At 38.4% G+C, this 22,840-nt stretch overlaps 1 protein-coding gene across 5 annotated transcripts in view; it reads right to left on the bottom strand.

Annotated features, from left to right (window-relative positions):
* Nucleotides 1-22,456, bottom strand: part of LPIN2 (lipin 2) — a 79,618-nt gene extending 57,162 nt beyond the window's left edge. Inside the window, exons 1-2 of one of the 5 annotated variants that reach the window (XM_036246061.1) lie at nt 22,251-22,271; nt 14,523-14,601 (exon numbers count right to left, since the gene is read on the bottom strand). Coding sequence is in view for 2 of the 5 variants with exons in the window: in XM_036246059.1 (XP_036101952.1) it covers nt 22,251-22,352 (102 nt within the window). In the remaining 3 variants the exon portion in view is untranslated. Of the gene's footprint in view, nt 1-13,244; nt 13,349-14,522; nt 14,602-22,250 lie in introns of those variants that run through there. The other 4 variants (XM_036246060.1, XM_036246059.1, XM_036246057.1 and 1 more) reach the window with 4 other exon arrangements.
* Nucleotides 22,457-22,840: the final 384 nt, after the last annotated feature.

Here is a 22,840-nt window from a genome sequence, read left to right as displayed (position 1 = left end):
TGGTTTTAATTTGCATTTCTCTAATGGCTAATGATGTTGAACATCTTTTCCGGTGATTTGTCATATAAATATCTCATTAAATTTTGTTTCATTAAAGAGTACAACCAATTTAGAGAAAAAGAGAATAAACATCTTGTCTGTGCCTTATTTGGGGGGGTCACAGTGTATAAGTTTTATATGTTAAGAATGTCTCCAAAAACAGAAGTGAAATAAAATTTTGTCTTGTGCAGTTCATTTTTTCACTTTTACCAGAAGTATTTTCAGCAATCTAAAACAGTCCATCAGAATTTTAATATTCTGTAAGTAATATATGTTCACGTCATGCTTTTTGCCTTTCCTGGTACATACATTAATTAAACAAACAGCACTCAAGTAAGTCAATCTTTGTATTATTGCTTGACTGATGGTGGCAATTTTAAAATGAATTTTGTTACCAATTTTTTTAAAAATTCATAACTAATTAAATATGCTTTTTAAAAAAGAAACCGACGGTGATCATTTTTATGCATCTTCATTGAGCCATAAACAAGTCTTATAAATTAAATGTATAATAAGCTTATATCAAGTAGAGTATAGAATCCATAATTAAGTGTAACTAAATCTATTCATGATTGTAATTACCATGGTTGAAGGATGTGCTGTTATACAAGAAAGCCTATTTGTTATATAAGTGCTAGTTGCTAAATGTAGAAAAATAGCCTGTTAATTGACTGATTTTTCAATTGACAGCAATAAAAACAATTCTGTTTATGTTATGAAGGCTGGGAAAACAAAATTAAAGGGAGGCCTGATGCTTTAACATTCACTATACCCTGAGAATGAGGGGCACAACAGTGCTAGGAGAACCTAAACAGGCTTGGGGGAGAAAAGCAGTTGGTCGCATGATACCTTAAACAGCTTCCTCTTTTTTTTCTTTTTTCTTTTTTTTGTTAATCCCCACCCTAGGATATTTTCCCATTGATTTTCAGATAGAATGGAAGGGAGGGAGGGAGAAAAAGAGAGAGAGAAAGAGAGAGAAGCATCGATGTGAGAGAGACACATCAATTGGTTACCTCCTGTATGACCCCCAACCAGGGCCAGGGATTGCCTCTGACTAGGAACCTGAAACTCCTGACACTCTAACTGCTGAGCCAAACCAGCCAGGGCAAACAGCTTCCTCTTTAAGCAGAACCTAGGACCTTAAAACTTTATTCCTACCTGCCCAACCCAGCTCTAGCAATAATAAAACCCAGTGAGGACAAAGTCAGGTCTCTGACACCAGCCTGTCCTGGTCATAGTCTGGGAAAACAGAAAAGATAAATGATTAGGTAACCAAGTAAAATAAGCTTTCAAAATAAAACAAAGATTAAAAAATATAGCAAAGTAAAATATACTGTAAACTATTCATCATATTTTACAGTGAATGATGAGAAAAATAAGTGGAAGAGAAGGGAACATGAATACAAGAACAGAGAGTGACACAGACCAAGGGAGAAGGATGCAGAGAGATGAAAATTTGGAGAAAAAGCAGACACTACATAATCAGAAAGCAGACTGATATAAAGATGCCCACACAGAAAGAGTACTGTGGAACTGAAGGATGTCATACAACAGCATCCTTATTTTCAGGCTCGCAAGCACAAAGAAAAACATTAAAATGCATTTACTGATTCTTAGAACTGTAAGAATTTATCCAGTCCAGTCTTGCAACAAATACTAAACATACTTCTAGCACATCTCTGAAATATGATAAAGTTAACAATCATCAGAGTAGCAGCAACTACTTTTTTTGAGATCTTACTATGTACTGAATTCTTTAGCTTATACAAGCATTTTTATCTCAGAACCACCTTGGAGGTAAGTATAATTTCTATTTTTAAAAATAATAAAATTGAGGCTTAGAAAGGTTAAATACTGTTTTGAACTAAGTGTTTCTCCCCCAATGCCCCTAATTAATATGATGAAGCCCTAACCCTGGAGGTAGAGTATTTGGTAGGTAATTAGGTTTATATGAGGTCATGAGGACATTGATCCCTCCATGATAGGATCAATGTCTTTACAAGAAGAAAACAACACCAGAGCATGCTCTCTTTCCTCCTACCATGTGAGGTCTCAGTAAGAAAGCAGTTGTCTGCAGCCAGGAAGGAGGACCCTCACTAGAAATTGAATCCACCAGTACTTTGACCTTAGACTTCTCAGCTTCCAAAACTGTGAGAAATAAATGTCTTTTGTTTAAACCATACAGTTTGTGGCAGTCTTTTGACATAGCAGCCTAAGACAAGTATCATCTTTAACATCATATGCTACATACACTACTTTTCAATTTGGGGATACTTCCCAGCAACAGAGACAGACATTCCTTTTGCCAAGAAGTTCACAACAGAATCAGACAACCCTAGTTATTCTGTCCACTTGAAATCACACTGAATTATGTATCACCCTCTTCTAAATGACACTACTACACACCAAAAAGTTTATTATACAACCACTATCAGGTTTCATCTATTCTGGGCTAAGCATTCTTATTCCTTAAAATATCTGAAATGACTGTGTTTACTTTCAACTTTAATAACAAACTAGATAACTGTCCATGTGCTTCTTTAAGTGGGTCATCCAAAGCTAGACAAAATGGCACAGACAGGGCTGGGAGGCACTTATTGATCACTAAACCAAAAAATTTTTAAAAATAAGTGGTAATCAACTAAAATATGTATCAGAGGCTAAATGGCCTTTCATATATAAAATTCAAAGACCAAACAGTCCTTCATATATGACATTCAATGGTGCCCATTATCAGATTTTCTTACCAAATACTTTAAATATACACTAGTGTCTGGAATAAATGGGAAGCTTTGAAGATTCAATTATTTACCAAAAGTTTAAAGATTTGCTTAGCAAATTTACCTGAGCATCAGAAAGACCAAAGTAAGTCAATATGATATGAAGTAGAGATTTATAAATGGAATGCATCAGTAAACAGGTTCAAATACAGATCTACAAAAACTGCCCAAAATTATTTAAAGATGGTATGTTCAATCAAAATTAAAATAATGTTTGTTAGGGAAAAGAGTAACTACAAAGATATAGGTAGCTATTAAAATAGTACAATTTTTAAATTGTTAGCAATACAAAATAGATATATTCTCAACTGCTCTTTTATTTATTTGTTTATTTTTATTAATCCTCACCCGAGGACATTTTTTCGTTTTTTGTTCAGATATCACAGAGTGGGAGGGAGAGAAAGGAAGAGAAAGGAAGAGAGAGAGAGAGAGACAGAGAGAGAGAGAGAGAGAGAGAGAGAGAGAGAGGGAGAGAGGGAGAGAGAGAGATCGACATGAAAGGGACACATCGAGTGGTTGCCACCCGCATGACCCAACACCCGCACGACCCAACCAGGGCCAGAAATAAACTGCAACCGAGGTACATGCCCTTAGTGGGAACCAAACCCGGGTCTCTCTTGACCACAGGCTGACACTCCAACCACTGAGCAAAACCGGCCAGAGCTCTCAACTGCTCTTTTACACATAGCATCAAAATCTATTTAAGATTTAAGTTTACTTTCATATATCTATTCCATACTAATATTACTAATTAGCAGTACTACTAACAAACACCACAACTACAGTTATTACATGTCTATCATGTATTAAGTGCTACATTAACCTGAATACTATCACATGTAATCTTCATAACTACCCACAAGTTTGGTATCAGTATTCCCATTTATATGAGACAACTGAGGTTCAGAAGTGTCCAAGTTACCACACTAAGTGATAAGGATGATATCTGAACTCAAGTCTGATTCTAGAGCCTATGTCCTTTCCTGAATCTCTAAGTGACAGAAATGTTCTAAGCAATAACAAAACCCCCAGATTTCCTGCTGCAAGTGAAATCTCAGAGAAAAAGCAAAGCTGGAATACACAATCAGAAAAACAAACTGACAAAGATGCCCCCACAGAAAGAGCACCATGGAACTGAAGGATGTTCATAGAACAGCATCCCTCCCTATCTTCAGACTCACAAGCACAAATCACACACACACACAACTAGATTACTTTAGGGCCTGGAATATTATTTTTAGTTAATACTAACTGGACACAAAAACATTATGATTAGAGAGAGTCCAAAGAAGCCATACCCATTCTCCAAGTCTCTTCCAGATACCACTATGAGAATCAGCACTGATTATTAACCCTTCCTCTAAACTCAAGGTTCAATGTTAGGAAGTGAACTTCCTGGGAGATCCCATGTGATGAGGACTTGTGAACAGCGTTTATCCAAAAACTTCCCTTCAACATTCCATCTAGCCTTCTGCTTACAGATATGAGGAAATATGCTACAAGGGAACAGAAACTTCAGAAACAAACACCAGAATACTATTACCTCATACACATTCCAGCTTCCACCTATGCTCCTGGACCAAATTCCTCCAGGTACCCAACTTCCATTCTGTGTTTGAGTAGCACTTACTATATTTTAAGAACTTCCTCAAACATACCTCATTTGATCTTCAAAAGAAGAATTTACATTATGCAAGGCAGACATTATTCATTTCATTTTGCATATAGACTGAGACAAGGTGTTTACTTTCCACTACTGTTCTTTAGAATGCAGCTCCACTGTGATTCAAGGTCCCAACCTCCTTACTTCCCACCTGTGGCTAATCTTCGGACTTTCAAGATCATTGGTATCCCTGAGGACAAGAGATCTGAGGGCTGACCTCAAGTTGTACTTCAGTTCTCCAAGGATCCAGAGTCCTCTAGAACAGTGGTTCTCAACCCTCCTAATGCCGTGACTGTTTAATACAGTTCCTCATGTTGTGGTGACTCCCAACCATAAAATTATTTTTGTTGCTACTTCATAACTGTAATTTTGCTACTGTTATGTCTTAGGCGGCCCCTGTGAAAGGTCATTCGATCCTCAAAGGGGTCGTGACCCACAGGCTGAGAACCACTGCCCTAGAGGGTACCACTCAGCCTGGCTGAGAACTTTACTTCCTTAAAAGTGGGTGATGAAAGGCAGCAACGGTACACACACAGCAGCACCTGCTGCAAGCTACTCCCTGGTCTGGGAGGGCAGGGGGTGAAAGTCTCCTAAGGGACTTTGCCCACATCCTGTGGTGACTGAACTTAGTCAAGACATTTTCTAAAACATGTACCTTGTGCCCAGCAGACACTATGGGGATCATAATGACCTAAGGAGGTTACAACTCAGCTAGACACATAGAACAAAGAATTATTCAAAACAGGTGGTCTTTGCCCTGGCCAGTTTGGCTCAGCGGTTAAAGCGTCGGCCTGCGGTCCGGAGAGACCCGGGTTCGGTTCCCGCTAAGGGCGCATACTTCGGTTGCAGTTTGTCCCCGGCCCTGGTTGGTCGTGTGGGTGGCAGCCACTCGATGTGTCCCTTCACGTCGATGTTTCTCTCTCTCTCTCTCCCTTCCTCTCTCTCCCTCCCACTCTATCTGTACAAAAAATGGAAAAATATCCTCGGGTGAGGATAAAAAAACAAACAAACAAACAACAACAAAAAAAAGGTGGTCTTTGAGTGAGCAGCAAGCAGTGCTAAGCCTGATATAGAACCTAGCCTTCCTGGAGAAGCTGCACTTGGCCATTAAATCCAATCAAATGACTTACTTTGTAATTCTCAGTGTTTTTCTTTTTCCCATCACAGCAGAATGCTACCTTGTTTATTTTAGTTTTTCTACTAGCTGTCCTTTAAAAAATTTTCCATTTGATATGCATTCGCTGATTGATTCTTGCATGTGCCCTCACTGGGGATAGAACCCACAACCTTGGCATATTGGGATGAAGCTCTAACCAACTGAGCTACCTGGTCAGGACCTAGCTGCCACTTAATACTTGCTTTATAAAGTAAGAACATGAACTAGTAACACAAGAAACAGCCCTTGTCCTCAATCAGGGAAATGGTCCCCAAACTCAGGAGATTCACAAAGTAGTTGGTTCATTAAGCCCCATTTAATCTCCTTGAAACAAAAATCCTTGAGGAAATGATGACAGTTGCACATCTGAAATGCACTTCCCCAAACATCTGCTCAAGAACATGGCAGGTCTCTTTCTGCCCCCATAGTACAGGGTGGCTGTTGGAACAGGGCTCTCCTTCATTTCTAGACCATTTAGTTCCCCATCTACAGAATCTGTACACCAAAACTCCAGGCAAACTTTCTGAATACACCAAGTTCTCCAGACAGCCTTTTTGCCACAGGAAGTCTTTCAATGTAATACCTCTACAAATTTAGTTTAGAAACAATCATATAAAAAGACTGTGTAATTCCTTCAAGATACAGAACAGAGAATTTATAATCAAAATGCTCATTACACTGACCTGTGTCTGACAGCATTTTCATATACTCAAACAAAACTGAGTACCTGCCTCATGCCAGGTACCACAGTAAGTCCTTATAATATAAAGATAAATCCTGCTATCTCTCTCTCAGAGATCTCTGGATCTAACAGAGAAAGAGACATAAATACCATCTTAACTTACGTAATGCCTGTGGTGATGCTATTTTGGTGACTTTTAGGAAGACTTAAGAAAGAAAAAAAGCTGAATGGGAGAGTCAAGGAAGGCTTCTGGAAGCAGCAAACATCTGTTCTAGCAGTGCAAATGTGTATGAGAAGTCTATTAGGCTAAGAAAAGGAAGTTCCAGTGGGCAGTCCCACGCAGAGAGAAAAGCACAATGCAAAGGGTATGCTGAGTACGATGCAAAGGTGAGAGATGAGCCCTGGTCGGTTTGGCTCAGCGGTTAGAGTGTCGGCCTGCGGTCCTGAGAGACCCGGGTTCGGTTCCCGCTAAGGGCGCGTACCTCGGTTGCAGTTTGTCCCCGGCCCTGGTCGGTTGTGCGGGTGGCAGCCACTCGATGTGTTCCTTTCATGTCGATGTTTCTCTCTCTCCCTCTGTTCCTCTCTCTCCCTCCCACTCCACCTGAACAAAAAATGAAAAATGTCCTCGGGTGAGGATAAAAAACAACAACAACAACAAAAAACAAACAAACATGAGAGATGATGCAAGGCCATGGACCCATGGCTCAAGTATATCTCATGGGCAATGGGCACATCAGCAGTAGTTGTGATCAAGGAAGTGATGTGATGACTTGGGAGTGGAGAGGATGAACTGGAGAATAGGAGGCTAAAAGCAAAGACCATTTCAGAAGCTACTACAACTAATTCAAGCAAGAAATGGCATAACTGTAAACGGAGAAGAGGTACAGAGAAAACTGAGAATCAGTAAGACCAATCCATGACCAACCCAAGGCAGATGCTAATGGAAAAAAAGCAGTTGAGTAGGATTATGCCACAATTCCTAGACAGAGCTAGAAATACATCTGGCACATAGTCGAAATTCAGTAAATATTGTTGAATGGATGTACAAAGTAACTTAGACATAAAATAAAAAGGGCAGATTTGGTGGAGAACTTTCTATCAAGGTTGAATTAAAAAATATTAGTTATTCCATTGGTTCAAAATTGTGTATACATGAATATCATCCTTGACAGTTTTTAAAATGCAAATTTCTTTCGATCTTTTTAATTTTTTTTTTATCCTCACCGAGGACATTTTTGAATTTATCTTCAGATAGAGCGAGAGGGAGTGAGGGAGGAAGAAAGAGAAACATTGATGTGAAAGAGACACATCGAGTGGATGCCACCCACATGACCCCAACCGGAGCCAGGGACAAACTGCAACCAAGGTACGTGCCCTTAGCAGGAACCAAACCTGGGACTCTCTGGTTCACGGGCCAACTCTCCAACCACTGAAGCCAAACTGGCCAGGGCTCCTTGGATCTTTTTAAAAGTTTAATAACTGATAATGAAGAATCAGGTTAGGATAGCACAGCTCCATATATAAAAGCAAGAGACTCTGATAAAATTCCATGCCTATTATCGCTACTTCCAAAATCAGTCTGTCATAAAATGGACTACAAGGAGGGGTGAACCTTTGGGTGCTCTCCTGTATCTTTCTCTAGAGGAGATGTACAGAGGAATTCTAGAAATTCCTTCTGAGTTAGCATCTGGACTCAGAAGATTCCTCCCCAAGAGCCTTAGATTTAGCCAGGATGAGGTATTCTTTGGAGGATTGGGGGTTCTGATCAATTCCCTATAGATTATGATCTGTCTTTCTAAAGAGCAACTCCATCACTTCCATTATTTGAAGGTACAGTCTATGTCTAACCAACCTCTTTTTTTTCATAAGTGAAGAAAACTGTCAAGGACCACACTGCAGGTCAGTATTTCTCAAAGTCCTTGGACCATCTGCAGTACAATCAAGTTTGGATTGTTAAGAATATAGATTCCTGCCCTGGCCGGTTTGGCTCAGCGGTTAGAGCGTCGGCCTGCAGTACAGAGAGACCCGGGTTCAGTTCCCGCTAAGGGCACGTACCTCGGTTGCAGTTTGTCCCCGGCCCTGGTTGGTCGTGCAGGTGGCAACCACTCGATGTGTCCCTTCACATCGATGTTTCTCTCTCTCTCTCTTCCTCTCTCTCCCTCCCGATCTGTCTGAACAAAAAATGCAAAAATGTCCTTGGGTGAGGATAAAAAAAAAAAAGAATATAGATTCCTGAGCCTCAATCCAGACATAAAAAACTGGAAGTAGCATCTTGACAATCTATTATCTATTTTTTTTTTTAATCCTCACCCGAGGCTATTTTTCCATTTTTTGTACAGATAGAGTGGGAGGGAGAGAGAGGAAGAGAGAGAGAGAGAGAGAGAAACATCGACGTGAAGGGACACATTGAGTGGCTGCCACCTGCACGGCCAACCAGGGCCGGGGACAAACTGCAACCGAAGTACGCGCCCTTAGCGGGAACCGAACCCGGGTCTCTCCGGACCGCAGTCCGACACTCTAACCGCTGAGCCAAACTGGCCAGGGCGAAAATCTATTATCTATTGATTCTGATGGACATCCAGGTCTGAGAACTACCTCCAGTCTCTGCTGCATAAACTTTATCCTCCCAATTCTGATTAATCTTGTTGAGAAAACCAAGTTGAAGTATGTATCCCAGTCTCTAAGGCATATCTATTACCTCGACATCTGATCCAAACTTAACAGACCTTGAATTTTATACATTTTGCTGAACAAACAGCTGATAATTTTATAAGATTAATTCTAAGACTGGTGGCAGTTCTGTCAAAAACTCATTTATAAAATTCTGTTCTGGGAAGATTGCTTTCCTAGGGGTTCCTTTCCTAATTACAACCCAATACTATTCAACATCAACTTTTTGGACACATAATTAAGAACATTTTCTGACCCAATATTCCTGTTTTGGAATTTGAACAGCTATATGATGCAATGGCTAGCTCAGAGGCTATTATTTATAGGGCTCCATGGATCACAATGATTTCCTTTCCGAGACCCCCCAAACACAGGGGTAATCCCCAGTAGCCATGTCTGTAATATGGTACTCAGGCCTTGGAATCGGCTGGCTGATAGGGTAGGGAGATATCTGATCCAAACAGGGCCAAATAGATACTCTTGAAGTGTGTATGGAGAGTCAAAGTAATCAAAAACTGGCGAGGCTGAGTCACCTGAGTGGTGATCCAGAAGTATGACTAACTCAAGACACCGAGATGCCAAGCCGCCCTACCTCTTGCCCTCTTATCATCTCTCTGAATGATAAACAGTCATATGTTTGTTTGCTTGGCTTGTTCAGAGTCCATTTCTGATGTCTGCCAACAAAGGACTTAATTAAATACAAACATGCTAATACTGATTCGGACTTGATAAAGTCCCTCCAAAAAACACCCTGGGAAAATTAGCAAGAAAATAACCCAAATGTAACCCAGTGAAAGCCACCTTGTACTGAACTCAGGTTTTCTTTTTTTTTAATGAGGGGACATGAGGCTGGCCTTAAGGTTATCTGTCAGGGCTAGTAAGTTGATAAATTCAGATTTCAAGCCTGTTCAAATATACCTTCTTTAAGGAAGTTTGGAAGCACAGATTTCTGCTCACTGGGCTCACTTCTCTCTGATTTCAGTACACTCACTATCTAAAAAGTAGACAATTGTTTTGGACTGAGTAAGGTTTAAAAAAGGGAATACACTTTGGCACTACAGAAACATACATTCTCTCCTGAGTGGTGTCCCAAGTTTTACTCAACTATTTGCTTTGGCTTTTCAGCAGTACAACTAAGGAAAGACTCTAAGTGTCACCTATTTCATCTTTAAACACCATTAGTTCCCCACCCTCCACTCTAGTCACTGGCCCAATAATTTTCAGGACAATCCTCCAAAATCCAACATTAGTTTTCTTCTCAATCCATCAACTACTGTTGACCGTTGATCTAATATTTTATGAGAAGCAAGGATGTTTTAGGCTTCCTGGATGAGGAAATGGGAACAAATACATTATGTCCACAAGAGATTGTGAACACACAAAGCATAATGGAAAAGATCAGAAAGAAATGGGATGAGGAAGCATGGGCTCAGTGGTGTGAAGAAAGCAGAAGGCAGTAAAAAAGGGTTTGTAGCTCTGCGCTCATGGCACCCTGCCCTCTCCCTAACACATCACATAAGCACTCACTACACTGCAATAATCTGTTTATCCCACCTCCAAACTCAAACTTCTAAAAAATTTTTTCTTTATTGATTTTAGAGATAGAGGAAGGGAGAGGGAGAGAGAGAGAGAAACATCACTGAGAGAGAACATCCATTGGCTGCCTCCTGCATGCCCTCCACTGGGGACCAGGCCCACAACCTGGGCCTGTGCCCTGACTGGGAATCAAACTGGCAAACCTCTTGGTGCATGGGTTGATGCTCAACCGCTGAGCCATACCGGCTGGGCCAAACTCAAACTACTGACAAAAAGGAGAAGCGTTGTAGGCTTCACCATTTCTCCAAAGCCTGCCTGGCACAATTACTAGCAAAAGCAGGTTCTTAATGAGTATTTTGGATCAATGAATGTATAAATTAACAAATGAATGAGTGGAAGACCTAGTGAACAGAATCAGCAAGAAGAGGGAGGAATATATACAATATTTTATATTATAATAACCTGAATAAGACAGAAATTCAAGAGGTAGGTAAAGATATATCTGTACACACACACACACAGCACCACACATTAAAAAAACGCCAAAGAATGGAGGCCAACCCAATGTTCCAAAAGCAATGCTCAGATATTCAGAAACCAATGCTTGTGAAAACCTCAGAGAAAAAACCTGCATAAGTATAGTGTATATGAGTATCAATTAAAATGACATCCACTTCAAATGGGTAAATCTAAAAATATCCCTGTGAGAACAAATGACATCTGTGCAGATTGCTCTGAAGAACACTGAGCAGCCAGCCCCACAGCAACTTATGGCGGAAGAAAGATTGTTGGTCTGTCAGGGGAAGTCAGTGTGGGGAAGTCAGTTGAGACACAGACAAGGCTAAATGTGACAGTGATCATACAGAGAGTGAAAGAAAACAAAGTTATGTGGTTATCATTTCCTAACAGTCAATCTACTTACATGAAAATGTCCAACATCACAATTCTCTAAGGCACAACCTTCAAGGTAAATGGCAGGTAGCAATAGTTTCATTTTCCTAATGCTCAACAAGTATCCGAATTATTTATTTTCTTCAGCAACAGAACTGGTACAGAGCAAGGGAAACTAAATGTTCAATTTCACACATATCTTTAGATTTCGCTACACATAATAAAATTTTTGTTCCTTGAATATATCCTAAAGTAGAAAGCTGCACACTCAGGGCCCCAACAACTTGGGGCTCAACTGCCTTCAACCCCCACATTGTTCCTGTGACCAAACTTGTTTTGATCTATCACAGCTCTACAAAATTTAATGCTTCTCTTTCCTTTATTTCTCTTCACTGCTTCTCCATTCATTATTTCAAATGGCAGAATAATGCCTTGTAAATGAAGCTTTCTGATACCTTTTCCTGTCATGACTACAATATATCCAGTTCTAATATACCTGTACATGAGGTAACTGATCATAAATGTTACAGGGAACATTTAACCTGACTGGACACTGTAAAGAAACATTAAAAAATGCAATTAGCCCTGGCCAGATTTGCTCAGCGGTTAGTGTTGGCCCATGGACCAAAGAGTGGAAGGTTCAATTTTGGTCAAGGGCACGTACCTCGGTTGCAGTTCGATCCCTGGCCTTGGTTGGGGTCGTCTAGGAGGCAATCAATCGATGTGTCTCTCTCACATTGATGCTTCTGTTTCTTTCTCTTTTTCCCTTCCCCTTCCCTCTGTCCTACTCTATCTGAAGATAAATGAAAAAATATCCTTGGGTGAGGATTAAAAAAAAAAAGCAATTAATCATGAAAGATATTACTTAGTCAACCTTTGTGTAATGGTTATACCTATCAGCATATAAAACTTCTCGCTGAATGCTCATGCCAATTCTGCTATGAAATGCAATAAGATTTCAAATTATTAATAACTGTACCTTGAACTATTCAAAATAGACTCTTTTTTAAAAAAAAAAATTAGGTTCATTTTACATACAGTAAAATTAACCCTTTTGTATTGTACAATTTTAACCACGTAATCACAACTGTTATCAAGATACAGAACTAGATCACCCCCAAAACACCCCAATGGTCCTTTGTGATAAATCCTTTTTTCCCCCCATCTCCTGCCAACTACTGATCTGTTTACTGTTGCTTAGTTTTGCTTTTTCCAGAATGTCATATAACTAGAACCACACAGTATGTAACTTTTTGAATATGGCTTCTCTCATTTAGCATAATGCATGTGAAATTAATCAATACGGTTTTAATACCCTGTGAGACTTGCAATCAGGAAGGCCTTGGGCTCCTCAACCCTTGTTCCTGTCTCCAGGAACCTGAATCCTAGCTTTTTTTTCTCTACCTGAATAAAATTTGCTTTTGCTCTAAAAAATATACACATACAGCTTGCCAAGCTCCAGCTGAAGGAGCAGAGGGTTAAGTAAAGAGGTCTTTATACCATGGCTCATACAAAGAAGGCTGCAGAAAATACACAGGTGGTAAAGCACTGAGGAAATAACTGGCTACCAAAGCGGCTTACAAGAGTGCACCCTCTATTGTAGGGGTGAAGAAACCTCATCATTACAGGCCTGGTACTATGGTACTCCGTGAAATTAGATGTTATCAGAAGTCCACTGAACTTCTGATTCTCAAACTTCTCTTCCAGGATCTGGTGTGAGAAACTTCTCAGGACTTCAAAACAGATCTGCATTTCTGGAGTGCAGCTACTGGTGGTTTACAGGAGGCAAGTGAGGCCTACCTGGTTGGCCTTTTTGAAGATACCAACCTGTGTGCTGTCCATGCCAAACAAGTGACAATAATGCCAAAAGACATCCAGCTAGATTGCCACATACATGCTTAAGAATCCACTATGATGGGAAACATTTCATTCTTAAAAAAAAAAATTCTTTGTTATTGGTAGTTCTGAACGTTAGATATTTTTTTTCCCATTGGGTGAAAAGGTACCTAAGTATATGATTGCAACTTGAAAATAGGGAACAGAAATCATTTCTCATTTTTCATTTGTGTGTGAATTTTTAAAATATAAATGCGGGGACATAAAGCATTAACGCAAGTCAAAATGTTTCAGTGAACAAGTTTCAGCAGTTTAACTTTATAACAATATAAATAAAGCTGCTAAATTTTTCTGGACAATGCCAGCATTTGCATTTTTTAAATACAAGTACATTTCTTATTGATGGCAACTAAATGGTGTTTGTAGCATTTTTATCATACAGTAGATTCCTTCCATTCGCTATACTTTTCTAACCAAGCTGTCCTACATGGCAAGTACATGTTTTTAATGTTGTCTGTCTTCTGTGCTGTTCCTGTAAGTTTGCTATTGAAATACATTAAATTATAACACACACACATTCTTGCAGATATCAGTAGTTTGTTACTTGGTGTTAAATAGTACACCACTGTACCAATGTACCAAAGTCTGTTCATCCATCTACCAGTTGAAAGATACCTAGGTTATTCTAGTCTAGGGCAATTACAAATAAAGCTACTAAAAACATTTGTGTACAAGCTATGTGTGAACAAAATTTCATTTTATTTTGTTAAATACGTAGGAGTGAGATTGCTTAGAAGTGTTTTTGCAAGGTTGATTTTGTAGCTATTATTTTTAAGATACCTTCAGTGCACTAGGAAGAGTTTGCTATTAAAATAAGTCCCTTCTTAAATTATTTTATTATTATAAAGTGGTGATAATTTAACTGTTTCATAAATTTGGATTTTTATATAAGGAAGTTAAATTCACTTACACTGGTGAAAATAAAACTCTTCACTTAGTCACATCATAACATTTTAAATTATGCACATCCTTGGCAAATCACATATAACCCGAACTACAATTCAAATGTTTTACTCAGTATTCCTCCTAGTGTTAGTCATGAGGAAGAGATGGGGGAAAAAAGAGAAAGAGGGCAGTAACAGTGATCCCTTCCAAATGCCATTTTACATACCTCACCCCATTTAATCCTCGTGATTAGGCGAGGTATATGTTACATACATTGTACTAGCAAAAAAACTGGGGCTCAGAGAAGATAAGCAAGCAACTTACCTGAACAGTTACACAGTGACAGGCACAGACAATAGCTCAGGTCTGTCTCACATGTCCAGGCTCTTTTTACCACAAGCTCCTAGAAATAGTAATGCTTAGTTTATGTAGTTTTCAGGGTTACGTGTAAGTAGGAATTTCATAAGTGCATTTAGAAGATAATGATGATTCTTCCACATGCTATCATACATGAAAATGTTAAGCTTTTTTGTTGTTTTGATAATCCTTACCCAAGGATATTTTTCCATTGATTTTTTTTTTTAGACAGAGTAGAAGGGAGGGAGGGAAGGAGGACCGGAGGGAGAAAGAGAAAGATTGATGTAAGAGAAACACATCGATTGGTTGCCTCCTGCATGACCCTGAGGTCAGGGATCAAACCTGCAGCCCAGTAGTGCCCCTGACTGGGAACTGAACTCATGAGCCTTGGGTCTGTGGGCCAACGCTCTAATCACTAAGCCAAACCAGCCAGGGTGAAAATGTTAAGCTTTTTATTATGAGTAGCCTAAACGATATGATTACATTATGATCATAAATAATATTTAAGATGTTCTCATCTTAAATTTTCTAGGATAAGAGAATTGTGTGGGTAACCTATTTTGGTGGTGATCACTGATAATCATAAGCAACTCTAAAATAAAACAGGAAATCTGATTGGCTCAATGTCATGTATGAAAGGCACACAATCTTAACAGGTTTCCATGGAAACCATATATAGTATTTTCAGTGATGACTATCACTTTAACTCTAGATACCAGTAGAATATAATTTTCTCTGAAACATCCTGACTTTATTTGTTCTATCTACTCACTGACCTAGAAGTCAGGAACTAACATTATGACTCTTTTACAGTAAAAATCACAGCTGTGAGACTGGAAACAAATGAACATATTCCTGTAGTTTGAAGGTCTAGGGAAAGACATGCCAAGCTTTACTAACTTAACAAGCACTTGCAGGTCTAAAGCTCACCATCCAATCACCCTCAACAACCCAAGACCGAGGGGTTTATTATCAAGAAGTCTGACAAATACCTGCTTTAGAAACCTACACTTTAGAAAAAGAATGCAAACTGCCTATCAAAAACAAGATAATTTAGTTTTAGGAAATTCTGCAATTTTTGTCACTTGCTTGAGTGGCTTGTGTATATAGAAATACACAAGGTGGGGCAAAAGTAGGTTTATAGTTGTTCACATGGAAAATAATACAATTAATAAATAATAATACATTACTAAAGTGTGTTTCATGTACTCACAACTGTAAACCTACTTCTGACCTACCCTGTACACACTCCCTATGCATTCAAACCACTAAGCATTCCCTCAAGTGAACTCAACTTCTCTTCACAAATTTGTGTAAGAATGCTGGCCACAAAACTGGACTGGTTCCCACTCTACTACAAGAAACGGGACTTTTTTTTCCTAGAAGGCTGAGTTCCCTTAGTTACATAAAAATTATTTTCAGTGTTAAGAAGAAATGATGATTAACTCAAGTATGGAAAATGATGATTTTAAGAGACAGTTCATCAATGACAAGTACTTAACAAAGCCACAAGAGCCTTTGCCTTTGGTCCACAATACACCTAACAGATATATATGCAAAAGCCATTGTTTCCCAAGTGTGAGTAACCATAAGAACCTGGGAAGTGTCTAACTTAAACACAATTTCCTACAGGGAAGGCTTAAATGAACCCTGTAGTATTGGCCTGGAATTGAAAGTCTCTATGGACAGATACACAAATATAGACGTGCTTATGCCTGGGCCAGAATACATATTTAATATCTGGGCTCTCTCTGCTAAGATGATATAGAATCAAGAATACTCTAGAAGGCCTTGCCAGGTGGCTTGGTTGGTTGAGTGTCATCCCATACAACAAGAAGGTTATTGGTTTCATTGCTGATCAGGCATATACCTAAGTTGTGAGTTCAATCCCAGGTTGGGTGTGTATGGGAGGCAACCAATTGATGTTTCTCTCTCACATTGATATCTATCTCTCTCAAATCAATAAAACATATCCTCTGGTGAGAATAAAAAAAAAAGAAAATAATATTCTAAAAGCAGTAACTGCATCTATAAACCAGATCTTGGTTTCTAAGTACTATCTTCCAATAAAAAGAGCCAGGACTACTTGGAGAAGTGGCTGATCCCAGTGCTGGGAGTAGGAAAATACAAGATGTTGCTGGAGACAGAAAGTAGAAAAGTACTCAAAATCAAAAGAATAGGAGGAGCATGTTAAATAAATATAGGAGCCCAGCCGATGTGGCTCAGTGGTGGAGCGTGGACCCATGCACCAAGAGGTCACCGGTTTGATTTCTGGTCAGGACACACGCCCAGGCTATGGGCCCAATCCTCAGTGGGGGACATGCAGGAGGTGGCCAATTGATGTTCTCTCTCATCCATGTTTCTATCTCTCTCTCTCCCTCTTCCTTCCTTTCCCTCTAAAAATCAATAAGGAAAAAATAATAAATTTTTAAAAAAAGAGTGAGGGAAACAGAACATCACAGTAATAATTGTGGCAGGCAATAGGATGTTAAAAATAGATGATTAAAGTTTGAGGAGAAATAGGATGTTTGCATATTCTCAAAGTATCTTTCCCAAGATATATATTCGTTACAAAAGGACAAATTGTAATTTTACAGTAAAGAACCATACAGACACCACCTGCATCAAGTGATCTAGGAAAACCTCACCAGTAATAAGACACATTGACCTTAGGAACCCCCTGATGATTTACTAAAAAGGGCACACCAGGTCCCTGATTTTCTTGCCAAAAATACGATTTCCACCTAATTAGGAGACATCAGACAAACTCAAAATTGGGGAAATTCTATAAAATATCTGACCAGAACTCACTGAGAGTATTAAGATCATGAAAGACAAGAAAAGACTGAGGTACTGTCACTGATTGGAAGACTACAGTGACATAACAACTAAATGCAAAGTGGGATTCTGGATTGGATACTGAAACAGAAAAAGGACTGCAGCTGAAAATATCTGAATATGTCTGAATCAAGTCTGTAATTCAGTTTTAAAAACAAAACAATTCCTGGTTTCCACTATCCCCCTCTTCAATTCAGTCTGTCTAGGAAATCTGAGTTTTATATTTAAAGGTTAGCAAGGGCTCCAGTGATCAGAGTTGGGAATCAATGTCCTTGGGAATCACCATCCTTGGCTGCCATTAGAATCACTGAGGAGTTCTGAGGAATCCCAATGCCCAGGCTACCCCCCAGATTACAGATACAAATACTTTTTAAAGCCCTCAAGTGGCCCCAAAATAGCAGCTTATCAAACTATGTCTGATGACCACAAGGAAGTGAATTAATTCCCAGTCCCCTCTTGAAAACCTCAGTGCTCAGGGAGTGAAGAGTATTGTAGGGTATACTTCCTGCTCCTCTCCTGCCTCACATCCCCTGAATGAATTACTTTTCCAATTTGAATTTTATGACTAAGTATCAGTCTAGAGTGGTTATGACTTCATTCTGTTAGAAAAGAGAGATGACAAATGACTTTTATAATCTCTGCTACTGACCTTGACCCAAGTGAAGATAGCCTCTCTATTTGCATTCAAGTGAAATTCAGCTAAATCTCAGAGAATGCAGCAACAGTCTAGAGATTACACAGTTTTCCCTAAAGGATTTTCCTGGGAATTAGGCAAATTTCTGATGAAGGCCTTTTCTCCACAGACAGGGGCTAAGATTAAGATGGTACACCAAGAGCACACAAAGTTCTAAGCATGATTTCATCACAGTTCAAACAATAATAAAACAAGATCAGCATATTGTTATTTCTACCCTTTGAAAAATATCTTTTACCCAAATGTCTCAAGAAAGTAAGAGAAGTTAGACAATGGTTCTAAGGTTATGCAATAGGTTTCAAAGAAGAGACAAAAAAATATATTTTTCTGGAACAAGCAGCAAAACAGTAAAATAAAAAAAATACCAAGAATTATTTTCTCCCCTTTCAATTATATAAATAACATACAACATGCAAAAATTATCTACTCTAGGATTGATGTCTATAATTTATTCTTCAGTAGAACTGGTTTATTTTGAATATTTAATATCTAAGGTATGATTGTACAAATTATAAAAAACTAAGTGTATTTCCAAGAGAGGTAATGTTTTTATTTAGATCTTTCAAATAACTATGTCCAATTCCTCTAGACTAGACCTACACCTGACTTCTTGAGATGGCTAAAGACAGTGATGGGATTACAACTTTTATTTTCTATGCACAAAACTGACTAGCACCTGGATCAGATTTATATACTGGGCTTTTCCTAATCAACTGAATGAAATAGCTCAGTCATCTAAGAGTATGTAATTAGGACCAAGTATCTGGACAAACTAAAAGAGGTGATATTTATATAGCCATCTGACAGATATCTATCCAGTTATGTTACTCACAAAATCAAAGCAGCAAATAATTCAGATATTTTAGTAAATGCAAACAAAAAAATATGTGAGCATCTAGCAGATTCAGTGTGGCAAATAAATATTTGCTGAATGAAGAGAATTATGTTTTCTTTAAATTGTTTAGTCATGCACTCTACCGTATTGTGGAGCAGTTGTATATGACATGTTTTAACTGTAAACTATCTTTCAGTCTTTCTTTCTGAAAACAGATGAGGGCACAAATATAAAAATGGATAACAATTTTCAAACAGCATAAACATAACTCTAGCCACAGCCTCTAAATTATTCTTCCTCAAATACCTGAGCTCATCTGTGACATCAGGATTTAAAGAGGCAAACAATTTGTGAAAACAAAAAGATTCTAACAGAATTTACTCCCTCAAACTGCCTAATTAGTAACACCACCACATTTCTGTGAGGAAATAAAATTCTATGCCACTAAATTCTTAATCAGTTTTGTGAACATTTCCATGCTGGGTTGGAGGAAAGTGTTTGATTTTGGACTCATTCACCTAGTGCTGTTCTAGGATTTGGGGCAGCAGGGAGTAATAACAAATGTGCTGGGAAGTGGGGTGGGGGTGATGGCTTCTCCACCCCACTCCATCCCTTACTGAGGGTTTCCTAACTCTCAGTATAAAGCACACTGCCCCAAGCCACACACTCCACCTACAGGGTGGCTAGTTATTTTCTACCACTGTTTATGTTACTAAATCTTGCTGTAAATAATATAAAAATACAAAATTCTCTCTGGAAAAGTGACCTTTTGGGACTCAACGTGCCCAGGTCCTTTGACAAAGAGAGCAGAGGGACAAGGATGGAGAGCACTGCCTGATCGGGTTGCAGCCAAAGTCTCCAACTCCCTCCATATGCCAAGGTCTCCAACTCCCTACTCCCTTGATATATGAAAAGAATTCTGAGAAACAGAATGTTCCAGAACACCACGCCAGGTGTCCAGAATCACCCTGGGAGTGGAGACTTCCCTTGGTCTCCTTACGGTTATACCTACGCAAGTAGCCAAATCACACTGTCCTCTGCCTCTAAGGGCTACCAGCCCCTCACCCATACATCCCCTATATAACCCTGCTTGTTAGAGATACTGGCGCTGACTCCGTCTTAGGAGTCAGCCGGGCAGGTAACTCCCCAATAAAGTTCTCTTGCCTGAACTCAGGTGTGTTCCTCCTTCAGCTGACCTTTCACTGCCCCCTCAGAGCTTCCTGTCCCCTGTAGCTGGTGGAAATGTGAAGATCCAACCAAGGTCAAGTCTCACTTCTGCCTCATGAACAGGGATTCATTCTCATCTCTAATAAGAATGGCCTGATGTCCCCCCTATCCCACAACCTGAGTTCCTCCAGTTCTAAACCAAAGAAAGACTCAATTCTAGAAGCATTTCTTAGGATTACAAGTTTGGCTAAGAACCTCAATAGTACATTCTGCCCTAATTTTTAAAAATGCAATCAAGGGGATTTAAAATAAGTGAGGGTAAATAAGGCCAGTACATTATTTAGGAACTTCAGGGTATCTGACTATGAAACAATTTTGGCCTTTACCTTACCAAATAAAGGAATTATCTTCCCTTGTTTAGAAATTATGGTAACATAATTTTTAAAATTTTCTCAATTTCTAACAAAGCACAGATAGCTTTTAAAAAAATTATTAGATTTATACATTTACATTCCAAATACATAAAATCAGCTTCATTAAGATGAAAACTTTCACCTTCCAACAAGAGATATGCCCAGACAGCATGACTAGAAGGGAGCATCCAGGTCACTGAGGGCCTGTACCCTGAAAACCAGGATTCGCCCTCTCCCTCTCACCACACAAACACTTACACACACCCAAGTTATAAAGTCTAACTCCTATATGATCAGTACAACTTATTAAGTAGATATCAAATGTAGTACTGAACACTAGTCATTCAGAAAATCCAAGTTTCTCTTGGGGCAGGGAGGTAACCTATGGAATCAATGTTCTAACATTACCATAAAAGGGAACTGATAATAAAATGCAACCTAATCAAACACCTATCAACCTCCCTTTACAAAGCACTTCCTATGATAGGTGGTTTGTGTTAGTGCTACTCACTAAATGAAATTTTTAAATATTTCAAATCAGCTATGTTCACTATTCTCCTTTCTGACTTTTACAATAAAAGTGCATGAATCCACACATACATATAATCTATACTATTAAAATGTAAATTTCAAGAGTAAATTGCCTCTCAGTTGTACCTAACTTCCATTCATACTCAAATGATGTCCATATTCAAACAATGTCCAGTTACATCAATTCCTAAGAGCCCTGAAAAAGTACCTTTACCAACAGATCCAAAAGCAAAAACAGACAAAATGTGATAGTTTTTAAAGGTGATAAATTTTTTTAACTAAAAAAAAAAAAAAAAATCAATCTGATTATGAGCCACAGATTTTAGAAACTGATTTTTGTCCTGTTTATTTTATGCTTGTTTTCATAAAAACATATACACTTAATTTTCTAAAAATAATATTTACTTCATTGCATTTACTTCAGATTATTTTTAAAGGAAAAGATTCCATCGGTAGAGTTAAATAATATTGTCTTCAATTCACCTGATTTTGTTTCCTTAATGCAGACGTCTAGAACTTAACCCTAAGTTTATATGACTTGTTTTATACCTTGTAAGGGAGAAAACTCTAAAAGATTAAAAAGCTCAGACATCCAAATTTTTTATATATATATATATATACACACACACACACACACACACACACATATATATGTATACACACACACACACTCTCTAAATTAAAAAATATTTTTTTAAATCAGACATTATGCATTTTCCCCACTATTTCAAGCTTAAAATTTTTTTGTTTGTTTGCAATCATAGGAGAATAAAGACTACAGTCACACTTCTCCATCATATATCAGAATAAAATGCCAGTTTCAAAATATTAGGTATTTAAAAAATTTTTTGGCTAGAAACTTAGAAGAGAATGTGAAACCAGATACAGTTAGTTTGAAACCCAGTTTAAAAAAAAAAATTTTCAGTTTAAGTCATCAGCTTCATTTTTTTTTTTTTTTTTTAAGGCAGAAAGTTTTTGTTAACTAATAAATGGAAAAAGGTAGAAAGATGGTGTAGCGAGAATGCAGGAGATAAGGTGGGCAAAGATTTGTTGAAAGGAATCTAACATTTAAAAGTTAATAAAATCCCTTATGACACTACATTTTCCAAAGAAAAGGCAGTCAATTTTCTTTTGGTGGGTGTTTTCCCCTCTTCTTTCAGTATTATCCAGACTGAGCAAGCAAACAAGTCACTAGGACATTGGTGGATGTAACTCACCAGAATACCAGCAGGGGCCTTTCCATGGTAAACATCTTCAGTTTTACTTAATGAGCCTTCATGAACCTTCTCATCTTCACTATCATCTTCTAAGTAAAACATCTTAAAATTGAACTAGCTCATCAACCATGTCTTTTTTCAAAGATGAAGATACAATTCTAAATTGTCAAAACAGAAAGCTGCTCTGCTGACAAACTGTTTGCAGACACAGTAATATGGTTAAAACTGAAAGGAAATGATTCTTTAAAAAAAAAAAAAAAAAAGCAATACATTCATGACTTTACCAATAAGATTTGCTCAAAACACCTCAACCCCTTCTTTCTGAAGGAGATAAGAAAGGGCATGGAACAAGCTGTGCCATGTGTTTACACTGATAGGTACCAAGTCCTGCCCAATCACATGACAGCCACAGCAGCATCCATCACACAGGACAAGGATTGAGTTAATGATTCTCTAAATCAATCACATCCTTGTTTTTAGAAATAAAAACAACTATACACACGGAGAAGCAATCTTATACAAATTAATCATGTAAGGGAAAATAGTTTATGTATATTTGTAAGCATCAATGAGCTTCTCAAAGACAGCTA

The sequence above is a fragment of the Molossus molossus genome, unplaced genomic scaffold, assembly GCF_014108415.1.
Source record: "Molossus molossus isolate mMolMol1 unplaced genomic scaffold, mMolMol1.p scaffold_m16_p_6, whole genome shotgun sequence".
Classification (NCBI taxonomy): domain Eukaryota; kingdom Metazoa; phylum Chordata; class Mammalia; order Chiroptera; family Molossidae; genus Molossus; species Molossus molossus.
The sequence above is the reverse complement of the archived record's forward strand: the minus strand, read 5'-3'. Positions and strand labels throughout refer to the sequence as shown.